Source organism: Amia ocellicauda, chromosome 20, assembly GCF_036373705.1.
Source record: "Amia ocellicauda isolate fAmiCal2 chromosome 20, fAmiCal2.hap1, whole genome shotgun sequence".
NCBI classification, from domain to species: Eukaryota; Metazoa; Chordata; class Actinopteri; order Amiiformes; family Amiidae; genus Amia; species Amia ocellicauda.
In genome coordinates this window covers 17,867,609-17,880,826 of record NC_089869.1, presented here as the reverse complement: position 1 = coordinate 17,880,826, position 13,218 = coordinate 17,867,609, and the positions used below count along the sequence as shown (strand labels likewise).

Below are 13,218 nucleotides of genomic sequence, written 5' to 3'. Positions count from 1 at the left end.
CAATGACATTTGTAGCTGCATACAATTATTTTGCCCACCGCAAGCTTGGTTCTCATGTTATTTAGACTGACCTCCTTATCAGCTTACAAACATTTAATTATGATGAACTATAATGTTTAAATTGTTCATGTATATACAGGATCCAATTTGTATTATCTGATCAGAACAGTAAATTACACAATATTGTCATTATTAAAGTTAATTAAAATTACAAAAGGAAATCTGATTTATAAATACAGGGATTTAAGCTACTAACAGGATATGAATGATCTCCGCCCTGTCACTAAGCATTAGATGAACATATTCAATGAACAAACACACAGACAAGTTTGCCGCCGAAAAGATTATTCAAGATTTGAATGCTAGTAAATTATTGAATTATAGATTTAGAATGCAGTTAAGGTGCCTATCACTGAATGTATTGCTACTTAAAAATACTAAATGGATTTGTCTGAGAGGAAGGTGGTGCACAAAAAGCATAAGAGGAAAAGAAACAATGACAATAACTAATCTAGATTAATCTGGGTTATCATTTAAATTACATTATTTTATGGCTATTTTTTGGGGGAACCAATATACACAACGGCATGTTCCGATGTTAAGCAGAATATAATTCAGTAGTTACTGCCACTGAAAGATAATATTAAAAACACACACAATCAAGCTGTTACAGGTGTGTGCAAGAAGAGCATTTCGAAACACATATTACAAATTCTATACAAACAAATGTTTATCTGAGGACAAGTACTGAGCTTCCTCTTTTTAGTTTTGAAATATGTGTAAGTCCATAGCATAGGGTTACTTCAACATTTTTTCAACAAGAGGAATACAATACCTTTTGAGTTGCAGAAAACAGCACAGCCCCCTCAGCTGGGTGATCACTAGAATTGCACTTTACATAGAACTGGAAAGTGATTCAGGGCCAGTTTTGACTTTCATCAATGCATTCTCTGGAACAAACCTATGGACAGGATTTGTCCAACAGTACATTTTCTGGATCCAGACTGACCATGTCATGGGGCATAAACAAACTGCAGCCAACTCTATAGTGCAGGCTATAATGTTTGACAGCATGTGTTGCTGAGATTGGAATAAAAGCCACTCTCTAGATGGAGTGTCTGTGTCTGTATACTAGATGGTGAAAAACACAGAGACATATAAATGTTCTTGACAGAAGCAGAGGTTAATTGAACTTAAATGGGAAATGATTTAAACATTTTAAGACACATCCAAACAGAATAATGGTTCACACTGACATATTATTTGTTGTTAATATTGTTTTGTTTAGAAAAGTAGTAAAATTGTAATCTATATAAATTCTCCATCACCCTGTCAATTAAGGGAAAACAAACCACTGGATAGATCTTACAGAATTCTATGTTTTTTTAATTAGAAACATACATGTAATTTTTTATTTTATTTTTTTACATTTTTGCCAAAGCATGAGAAAAGCAACATATCCTTACTGGAGCATTTAACATGCTATATGCATGGTTTATATTAAAATCCCATACCAATAAGGATTCAATCATTTTACTGAACAAATCATACACCTAAAGTAAACAATGGCTTGAAATAAACCAGTAAGAGTTTTTGAGAACACAAAGAAAACTGTAATAAACTCCTTTTATAAATAACAATCATTCATTAAATTCCACAAACTTGTCTTTTCGGATACAGTAATTCAACTAAACCTGTATGAAGAGGTACCCATATTGGCTCATTATCTATCCAACACTATGTACATTGTCGTGTTTTATACTGCCTTTTCAAATGCTGGTACCTGATGTGAAGCCGATGAGTTTTGAAAAGAAGGGTGCAATATTTAAGCTCAACATGCTGTCCAGTAATGAGCAGGATTAGCCATGACTGCCTAATGGTTACTGAAAAGAAAATACACAGTATACATTTAAGGCCACAGTTTCTTGTTTTGTTTTTTTACTTAGTTTTTGAGAAAGAAAACCCCTTATTCACAAAAATACACTTTTTCACAAATCAATCAAAATATGTAATTTGCTGTCATGTGTAGAGCATAACACAGTAGCAATTCAATGACTCTACCATACACAAAAAACAACAATGTACCAGTTTAGATTTAAAAAAAGGTCTGTAATAAATGACAGATAATTACAGAAATATAGTATGTCAGTAATTATATTGTAGTGTAACTGAACATTTATTACACACAACTGACCAATAATGCAATAAAGATTAAAGCCCTGAAATACATTAAGACCCAAAACATGAACTGTCGATTGCCACGATCTGACTGGTTAACAGCCAATTGTAAAGTGAAATACAAACCAACCAATCATTGATACAGTATTTACATTTTAAAGGAGGCTAGATGTACGCTGACCCACTTTGCTTCACAACTCAACAACAACATCATGCAGTTATTCCTGACAGTCTGCATTTTTAGGAAACAATGTCTAACAATAGACTTATATTCAGCTAGCTGGGTTTGAAAAGCATACGTCGCTTTTATTGTTGTAGTTTTCAATCATTTTACAGACTAACGTACAGTATAGAGCTGTTGTGTCAAGGTTATGATGATCACCACTACAGAAAAATTGTACCAATAGTATGATCTCCCATAAATCATTCACATTCACCATCTTATACCACTGGATCTTCTTAATCCACTATAATTGGCTGCCCAGGTGCTTTTTAAACAGATTAATAGATTTTGTTTTGCATCATCATTCATACCTTTCCATAATTATAAGGAGAGTGAATTTACTTAAATACTCAAGAAAGCAAATTCTGCAAATTGTTCTGAATGACGCTAGGGCAGCCAAATGGAAAACGTTGGATTGAGAAGATTCAGTAAAACAAAGTGGTCGGATCAAATGGTTCAATGCCAAATGGGCTGACAAGAAACGGGACATACTGCCTTATTTTAGCAGCTGCAAAATAAATAAATAAAATACATTCAGTATTTAAATAAATTGGGTCTGTACAGGTAGCAGATAGAACTTTTACTGTCAGTGAAATCTAGACATTCTGCTCCTCCATTTTTAGATAAAGGGAAGATACATTTTGTGGAAACTTAATAGAAAAAATGTCAATTGAGAATAACGCTCAAACTTCTTTAAAAACATTTTTCGTTCACATGGTTTACTGGTTACAGTTCACAGTGGTTTGCAAAAATTCTTTCCTCAGCTATGAATGCAATTAATCTGAAACAAAACACTTAAGAAGCCCCTCTTTGGAGAATTATGAAGACAGACCCGTTTTGAAAGCAGCTAAACAGACTGATACCAATGCCAAGACTACAGGTGACATTCCCATTTTTGATTAAACAAATAAATCAAACTTCACAGATTAAGAGAAACAATGATGTGCTACGGTACTGTAAATAGATCTACATTAGGCAGATACCAACCAAATATGTACACATTAGCACAGAGGGTCCTTGCAATTAGGTTTCAATCAGATTTATACATCTACAAGCAAACAATAGTGCATCTCAAGCAGCTTTCTTGGGAAGCGCATTTGTGATTTTTCAAGCTTCCTTTCTCTTCACGATGAGAGGACCAACGTTATCTCCGGTTTCTTCATTGTGCTTTGTGTGAGAACCATCACACAATGGGAACTAGAGTGAAAACAAATACAAAATATTAACAAGAATAGACATCCCACAAATCAGTACACAGCATTATTCTGACATGAACTTATGTACTATTACTCTGTAATATAAACACACATTGTATCAAATATATCATGAGGCTATAAAATAAATTGCATATACAACAATTCTAAAATATTTGTCTGCATTATAAACAAAACACAGTTTATAACCACAAAATTGTCTTCCCACAATAAATAAATGAATTATTTTTCTGGAGACTTTCTGTATAGAAATTATTTTGATTAGCAGATTATTTTATTGGCATGCAAATTTACAGGATTAAGGCTTTGTAAGGGTTTTATTTTGACATCACACTATCAAATCAAAATCTGTTTCACACTATAGCTGGCTGGCGAATTTGGTACTGCCTGCTTCAGCAACTCCCAATCTCAGGGTTTACAATTCACTCCTTGCGATTCACCTTCTTAGACCTCCAGCATCGGCAGTATACTGCCTTCTCTCCCAGGTCCTCGATGTCGAAGGCATGCACCACCTTCGGGTTGTCCTTCTGGATATCTAGGTTGACCCTGGCCTTGCAGCACTTATCCTTGGAGAAAAAGGTCTTATAGGCCAGGAAACCAATAGCTGCGGTCCCAGCGGCCAGAGAGACGGCTGCTAACAGCTCAGCTGGGGAGGACAACATGAGTGAAAAGTGAGATGACTACAGGTAATACCAAAATACCTGTTACTTGAAAGATTTCAAAAAGAAGCTACAATTTCCACAGTGACAGAAGAGTGTTTTTTCCCTGCACAATACCAGGCTAATACACATCAAGTCTGTCCCATTCCTTTACCCCACACTTCAGGCCTATTCTCTTTGTGGGGACCTGTTAAGAGACACCAAGACAGGTGGCAAAAAGGCATTGCACAACAGCAGGTGTAACATGGCCACATATCTGCTGAAAACCAGCTCTATCAGTTGTCACAGGGGTGCCAGTCTGCATTGTCTGCAGCCTGTATTATTCAAATGTGGCAGTTTTATTGGTTTCTACTCTTCTGAATACAAAACACTAGATATTACACAATATAGAAATCTGAAAACTGCAAGTCATCATATATCAAAACTTAAATTCTAATTAAAGCCCACTAAGCCTTTGGTGTGCACATTATTTCCAAAACCCTTGTCTTTTTAGTATATTAAAGGGAGTCTAAGTGACTAGCAATCCCGATAATTAAATTAACCAAACAATTTGGCCTGTGGGCCGACTATAAGGCATGCACATGTAATGCGTGACACTGTGACAAGATCACCTTGCCCGTGGCCTGCGCTCCACTGCTAATGATCTCGGATACTTTTCTCCTTTGATCTCTTCAGTAGAGAAAATGGTGGTGGGGGGCAACAAAGCAGGTAATACTGCATACTCCTTTTATCTTTCAACAAGTGCAAAAGCTATAGCGGTGGAAATGACCCAACTACGCCAAACCCCCCGTACCTTTGGACAGCGTCTTGCAGCTCATGTCTGCTCCTATGGTGTCCCAGCGCTCCTCGCCGTCTCCTTATCATAAGGTCAGCAGCGTCTAAAACATCCGCAGCGCCGCGCAGCCGGTCACATGACCCACCCTGTGACGCGGGCATGACGTAACAGCGCCCAGCCGCGGAGTTTCTTAAAGGACAGGGCAGACTACGAATCGACTAAAATGAACACATTCGTTTACTTAAAATATGTATCTTAAGCGCTATACTTTATATAAACGTAATTGCAATATAGGCCGAATTACTTCAATGCATAACGTGTGTGCAAAAGCTATTTAATGAATTAAATTATATATATATATATATATAATTAATCACATATCACATATATATTAATTTTGTGTGGAAGCAACCATCACTTAATTTAAAATATTGCTACAATTATAAATTACATATAGGGCCTATAAACTGTGTGGAAGTTTTTTTCATAATTAAAATACACAAACTGAATCATGAACAAGTCATTATGTATTTTAATTGATGACTATGATGGGTATATAAATATAATGTAAATATAATAATAATAAGTATAATTGGGTGCGTGTCTCCTTTAAGAGCGAAACCGACGCCTGGAAACTACAATTCCCACAATGCACCCGCCTTCATGCTTCCCTGAACAAAAAGCGGAAACAAAAGAAATCAAAAATCCTAAAACACACCCTTAGCGAGCGGCTGGGAGAAATAGAAAGTGTTTGGGCTGCTTCAGTAGAAAACATAGAAACGACACAAAACGACAGCGGCGACTCGTGTGAGGCTACCGGGCTTTGGTCGTGATGGCTTTGAAAAGAATACAGAAGGTAAGCGGGGAAATGTGGGCAAATCGGGACACAATACACACATCGCTGGCGTTTGGCTACAGTCACTCTCGCCTGCATTACAATGGTTGAACATCTAGAAACTACACCACAACAAAGGCCTTTAACAAAATGTCACCGTTTATCTGTGGACTGATGTCACAATGCTCGCTGGCGGAGCCGATACAAATGTAACCGGCTTCTTGCGTAGCTTCGGTTGGGGGGGTATATTGGGATTTAATTTGTTCTGCGGTAGATTGGATGAGCCTTTAAAAATAGTAAAGAATGTATATGGCTTTGGCTTGGTTTTACGATTGCAAGTATGCCATCGTTATTTTATTCCCAACGACGTCAACGTGGAGTATTTATGTATCTATACGCAGAGAGATCTGTGGATATCATTTTAGGTTTCACAATCGGGACAAGAGGAGGAAAAAAAAAATCCTAGCGACGTTGTTTCCTTGTACAACCCAGGGGTCATTTTTAATTTCGCTTTTGTTGTGCAGCAAATCGCATTGGCCGAGAGCTGCACATCCAGAGCAGCGTTTTCGTTACACAACCGAGCAACTCATATTTGTGTAACTGATTCCTGCTATAGCATTGCGAGTGTATTGATTATATTATTGAAATCGGCAGGGCGAGGGGGTTATTTTCCCCTTTTTGCTCCGCTTTGACGATCTGTGATGGCCCTGTATGTGGATGTATCGTATTCATTTGCAGCGTTTCCACTCTGCCCGGGAGAAGCCACTCATTGTGTGATTTTAATGGTGTTTTATAATATTTTTAGGCCTAACGTGGGGTTTTACCGCACATTAGGCCCAGATGAAAGGCTTTTGCTCACACGTGTTACATCTTTTGCTATGGGAGCTGCTTCTTAATATTAATGCCTGTGCTGTAATGGACTTCGCTATTTGTCCGGAGCATCCCTTCATTAAGCCATATTAGTATAGCCTACAATGGGTTTCTGGATGCTGTTGAGCGCAGTGCTGCCATGGGGGTTTTTAACTGAACATTTTAATGGTGATCCGTGTCCTAGTACGCAGGTGATGTCAGTATTGAGGCTAAACGCTCATATTATCTTTGCTTAACACATTATGCAACCATACTTATCATTTTCTGGGGTGTCTTTAGGTGTGTGTGGACAGCAGCGTGCTGTGCTGGTTCTTCCAGTCTAATCTAGACGTGACCATATGTTTTCCCAACCAGCAAAACGAGCGACAGCAATTTGTTTTAAGCCTGCATTTTTTGCGACTCGTCGGAGATGTGTGGGATTAGATAGCAGGAGGTCTGGTCTCTGGTGTTGCTGCATCGAGTCTGTGGGATCATGGGGATGAAGAGGGTCTGAACTCAGCCCCCATTACTGTCCTCAGACCTTATGCTTATTGGCAGTCTGACGTAACCAGCTGTTTTAGTGGTAGGCAGAGAGGTTCACCTGTGCATTGAAACTGCAGAATGATTTTTGCATACATGTACTTATTCTGGAAACCCATTATTTACAGATCTTGATCTATCTTAATGCTTTTATGATTTGCTTATATATGGTAGAAATAAAGCTGAAAAGACAGAAGGGATGTTATTGAGTGCCCAGTGCTCTTTCCAAGACCATCTATTGATGTGGGGTTTAGTTAATGTGGGTCTAGCTAATTTATTTATTTTTATAACCTGGATAAAAAGGTTTAATGGGATTTTTGGATGTGCCTTCCACTGTATTTACCAAGATCTGTGAGACTAGGGGCTGAATCTGTTACTGTGGGTTTTATGCAGGAAACGCATACTGGGACCTTGTAAAATTTGATAATTTTTAATTTTTTAATTTAGTTTTGACTGGAAAACACATTTCTTACCTAGGACATAATATATAAAAAACCTTATTGAAATCTTATGTATTTCTATATCCTTTACAGGGTTGTCTTTCCTGTTAATATGAATCCAAGCAAGCAGAATCAAATGTTTTATTTGGGAGTCCTTTCACCTGCTTTCTTTTGTAAGCTCAGGTTATAAATTGGGATTAATTTGTAACTTCAACATTTTGAATCATTCCTTGTGACATTTGCATATAGCCCTACTGGTCTTGTTATTTGCACACTTAAGCTTCTATCTCATTAAGTAAGATGCCTTTCAACATTTGAATGATGAACAGTAATAATCCAAATAAGTTAAAGTTTTTATTTTTTATTTCAGGAACTACATGACTTGCAAAGGGATCCTCCTGCGCAGTGCTCAGCTGGACCAGTTGGGGATGACTGTAAGTTTCATCTTGAGGTTTTTGCCCATTTTATTCCTCTGTAATCATGATGTGATTGTTTACATTTTTCTTTTTTCCTTTCCAGTGTTTCATTGGCAAGCAACAATAATGGGACCTGTAAGTATAGAGCCGTTTCCTCCATATAACCTCGGTTGTCCTTGCTCTTGCTGGCATGCATTTCGTTAAAAAGGGAAAAAGGACTGGAATAATGGGTGTATTGCCCTTAGTAGCAGCCTTTTTTTGCTTATGATGGTAAAGCTGCATGGAACTAGTATGTTGGATTGTGGCTGCGAAATATGGATAATGCAAAATGCACCCAAACATTGTCCCTTTTTTTTGCTAATTTGGGGAGGATTTATGGGTTTGGAGGGATTTATTGAGCTAGGTGCTGATATTTGAAGATTTATCTCGCATACAGTTATTGATCAGTGTGTGTTTTTACATTTGCATGTTATGCTTCTGAATTAACTATGAAAATGTGAAATTCTTGACCTGCACATTTAAACAAGGCTAAAGATTCACTCAGGGAAATTGGGCATGTCCTTTTTATACACGTTAATGTTAAAGTGCTTGTGATTTTAACTAACTACATTTAAGTTCAAGTATACATCTTTGTCAGTTAGATTAGTTTGTGGTGTCAAAATAACATGTATAGATGCGCACACATTTGTAAAAAACTATGATTTGGTATATATTTTGAAACACTATCATATTATATTGTTTTGTAATATTGAATTCCATGGCTTTTATTTTTTCTTCTCTTCTAGAGTGACAGCCCATACCAAGGAGGAGTTTTCTTTCTCACAATCCACTTTCCCACGGATTATCCCTTTAAACCACCAAAGGTTGGAAAACCCATGTGACATTTGCATTTGAGTTGAATTTAGTTTTTCTAGGGAAATATTCTTTTGATAATGTGAACCTGACCAAATGTCATACTTTTTCTTTTAACAGGTAGCATTTACAACAAAAATATATCATCCAAATATAAACAGTAATGGAAGTATTTGCCTGGACATTTTGAGATCACAGTGGTCCCCAGCACTAACAGTATCAAAAGGTAAGATAAAGCTAATTTCTCTATATGTGGGGAAAATAAACTATTTTTGATGGAAGTATAAATCCTCACAACAATGGTTAGTCCATATTTCATCATTTGATTTCAGATGTACCTTTCTGATGCATATACTTCTCTGTTCATGTTTTGGCACATTTACTATTTTCTACATTTCGTTATGTCCCCATAATACTAAGGTACACTTAGTTTAGCCAAGTGACATCTTTTTAAGGAAAGAGCATGCAACTATTGTGATGCAAATACTAAACCATACCTTTAACATGATCAACCTCCTGTATCTACCACACATCATGTGTGAGGCATTTAATGGCTGCCTTTGCTACAAACACACTAAATGTTTAGAGTGAGATCGACTGGCTGAAGCTAATCTCAAATGCCGTTGTCTCTTGTGTGGAATCTTTCTGTATATTGTTTAGTTGAAAATGCTATCTATACTGTGGTGTAAAAACTATTGAAAGTTGATGTTAGATCCTGTTTACATAAACAAAAGGAAATGGTTTGGTTGGCCTTAAAGCCTCATCAACAGTTCCTGTGACTGTAGTTCCTTACAGGACGTGGTCTTTGAGAATGACGTACTTCATGAACACAGTTAACGGAGTCTAACAGTTTTTTGCATTATAATTAGATTTGTTCGTATGTGGTAAAATCGTTGTGAATTTTGCTGATGTGTTTTACCCAGAGATGTTTGATGTCATCAGTAAAAGCATGCAATAGCATCGGCAATATTTAATATCACATAAGTGTAAAACAGATTTAAATTGTGCAAAATTGTGTTTACATGATTTCAAAAGTAGTAAATGTAGTAATTGTGTAGGGAATGTATTGGTTAGTACTAGGTGCAAGGCAGGAGTAGACTGTAGAATCTGCTGGTTGAGTTTGAACAGGAGTTCTGAGCAAGTGGCGAGGCACAGCAAGAGCAAGGAGCAGCTGCGTAGGGGAGGACAGGAGAGGGAGTATAGGGAGGGATGCAGCTAGAGGTAGGGGTGTGTAGTTAAATCTGTTACATAGTGCTCTAAGTAAGTAAATCAGAATTAAAGGTAAGATCTACATATCTGAATTTAACTTGCAAAAACCTGTTTTCCAGTTTTATTGTCCATATGTTCATTGCTTTGTGACCCCAACCCTGATGACCCCTTAGTTCCAGATATAGCACACATCTACAAGTCAGACAAAGAAAAGTGAGTACAGTTTATTTAACAATGTCAATTCAGTGTATTCTGAAATAAAACCTGTTTATTGTTGGTCGTATGCTGTTACAATCCATTTTAAATAGACACATTTAAGCACATTGCCAAATAACTTTATTGACTTTAGCTATTGTGTGTGTATTTTTCAGAAGTCAAATTTTCCTTCCTTTTTAGTTTGTTCTTTTAAATATCATGGCCTTAGTGTTTGTAATGTTAAATGAATCCCATTGCTCAATTAACCCAGACAGAAAAACAAATGGAAAGCTCATTAATATTGTATTTGTATCTTTTACCAGTTTGAGATTACATTACTTTAGGATGTTAAAAAGCTGGAATGATTTTGCTCTACTTAAGATGGATTACATTAAAGAGGTCAGCCGTCCCACCAGAGGGAAAACCCCAGTTTATCCACCTGTATGTATAATGAATGAATTCTGCTAATGATTTTTGTGATCTTTCTCTTTGCAGATACAACAGACTAGCAAGAGAATGGACCCAGAAGTATGCAATGTAAAGACCTAACAGAAGATTTTTAAGTCACAACGCACTGTAAATTCTAGAATCTAAAAAAGTTAAAATTAGGTAATATTATTGAACACAATGTACTGTTAACATTTATCATTAAAACAATTACCATAAATGAATGAAGATTTAGTATTTTACAGGAAAAGACTCTTGTCCAAAAAATTACATGAAAAGGTTTAACAGATTTTGTGCATTTCAGTCTTTTTTTTGTTTTTTTTTTTTTTTTCCTCCCTCATTTAGCACTTCTGTTTTTCTTGGTTTAAAAATCCCATTAAAACTAAATTGTAAAACAGCTCTTTTGCTGTGGTCACCCATATGTTTAGAAAAAACATTATTTACTTCATTAAAAAGTGTTTTCTTTTTTTCATCCTGTAGGTAATTTCTAATTTTTCTTCTAGAGATTTTTATTGTATAGTATAAATGCTATACTGAATCTATTTTTATTATTTTGCATTAAAAGTAAAAAAGAAATAAACCTGCAATGTTGTGAATTTGCTACTTTTGTCCACACTTCTGCCATGCATTACCTTTTGTTTTCCACACTTCGCAGCGTGTGTGTGTGTGTGCGTGCGTGCGCGTGTGTGTATATATATATAAAAATATAAAATATACTGGAATAGACTGGAAGATTTCCTTGTGTGACAGTGTTCAGCTTATGCATTGTTAGAAACCTCATCGGACCATTCTAATCTTAAAGTATATTTTACACAATGTACATGTAACATCTAGATTAAAAGGAAATGAGTTAAAAGGTTGATCACTTGGGTCATTTTACTATTTTCCTGTTTTTTGAGGTTTACTTTTTACTTGTGTGCAGAAAGCCAACTGAAAAAGTCCTATTAAATGTGATACTATGGGGAAATAAAGTTTAATTACCTGTGTTTACCTTGATACACTCAGGCATTTCTTTTAAATCAAAATTGTGGAGATGGTTTTAAAATGCATAGATGAGGAATAAAATCAGCTTGTCCCCTTGAAGTTGTGGGTGTTGGTACAAATGTCTAAACATGAAAGGAATACAATAGTTTAAATCTGACTTTGCCTTCACTGGGTTTCTGTGTTCCCTTCTGTGGGAGAAGAACTAAATGTGGGCTTCAAAGACTCCCAATAAATATTTAAAATGCTCTGGGCACATTTATTAGTTCAGTTGTGGCTCAGCTGCAACTTTAAGACATGTGGCCTCAAATGTTTTGAATGGAGGTCTTCTCATTTGCAGGACAAAAACTGGCATTTTGAATGAATGATTTGACTCCCTTTGTTTAAATAACTAAAATGTGGTGTTTAGCCTTTTTCATATATTCTTTGCTTTACCAGAAGCTTACTTTGAAAGGTCATTGCTTGTGCTGGGATGCTTTTTTTTTTTTTTCTTATGTAGTAAAATAAAGTATAATTTTTACCATGTAGAGCAGACTGGTGCCTTATTTATTTCTTGGCAGATGCCCTTCGCCAGGGCCACTTACAAAACCTAAGAGCAATACAAAGTGCAATAATACAGTACAGTTCAAAGCATAATGCAATTTACAAATTCCAGTTTAGAGAAGTGGATAGAAAATATGCAGATAGTCCTAGATAGTAATAGGGGTACTTATTGGAGTTTCACGATCTGTCTCTTTAGATTTCTCTCTCGTATATATATGCACACGTTATTAATCTAAGGTCTGATGTTTTATAACAGATGAAGTTAAATAAATTCGAGTGCATAATGCTAGTACATTTTATTTGTTCAGGATTTCTTGCTAGAGTTGCCAGCCTGTCAGGATTATCCCAGGATGTCTAGGAATAGCAGATTTATCTCCAGGACACTACTGGGGACAATTTAGGAGAGGTTTGGTTTAATAGATTTAAGGATGAATTTGGTTTATGGCTAGATTATGGATGCAGGAAAAGGTAGGAAGGTTCTTATGATTACATCCAGAGTAATATTTGAGTAGTTCAACTACTGGATTAAAATTAAATGTAGGGTTCAGACTAGGGTAAGGGTCTTATTTCCCAGTAACATTAAACTTCCTTTAGGTTGAGATTTTTATTTTAGCTTTATACACACACACACACACACAGACAAACTTGATAACCAATAACAACATTTACATTATACTTATGAATAATATTAAACCTCTATGATGTTAAAAACATGTGTGATTAAGCAATCCGCCGGTGTGTGTATTTTAATTTGAATGTGCAACTGCAGTGCTTTATCTCCGGCATCATGGCTACCGCGCTGTCGAAAGTGCTGCAGCGGAACCGGGGCTGACGCGTCGCTGGATGACCTCTCCCACAATGC

The 13,218-nt window shown here is 36.3% G+C and overlaps 2 protein-coding genes across 3 annotated transcripts; one reads left to right on the top strand and one right to left on the bottom strand.

Moving 5' to 3' along the window:
• Positions 1-1,359: 1,359 nt before the first annotated feature.
• Positions 1,360-5,196, bottom strand: cisd1 (CDGSH iron sulfur domain 1). The gene is made up of 3 exons (XM_066693855.1): positions 5,068-5,196; positions 4,056-4,261; positions 1,360-3,598 (listed from the first exon to the last, which is right to left on the bottom strand). Exons 1-3 carry the CDS (start codon positions 5,090-5,092, stop codon positions 3,509-3,511), a joined length of 321 nt encoding a protein of 106 aa, XP_066549952.1. The 5' UTR covers positions 5,093-5,196; the 3' UTR covers positions 1,360-3,508.
• A 536-nt stretch (positions 5,197-5,732) lies between these two features.
• On the top strand, positions 5,733-12,340 carry ube2d1b (ubiquitin-conjugating enzyme E2D 1b). Of its 2 annotated transcripts, none has more exons than XM_066693854.1 (7): positions 5,733-5,905; positions 8,084-8,147; positions 8,233-8,264; positions 8,915-8,992; positions 9,102-9,207; positions 10,310-10,403; positions 10,881-12,340. In XM_066693854.1, exons 1-7 carry the CDS (start codon positions 5,882-5,884, stop codon positions 10,924-10,926), a joined length of 444 nt encoding a protein of 147 aa, XP_066549951.1. In that variant the 5' UTR covers positions 5,733-5,881; the 3' UTR covers positions 10,927-12,340. The 2 variants fall into 2 exon arrangements, with proteins under 2 accessions (XP_066549951.1, XP_066549950.1); XM_066693853.1 differs by lacking the exon at positions 5,733-5,905 and adding an exon at positions 6,052-6,093.
• Positions 12,341-13,218: the final 878 nt, after the last annotated feature.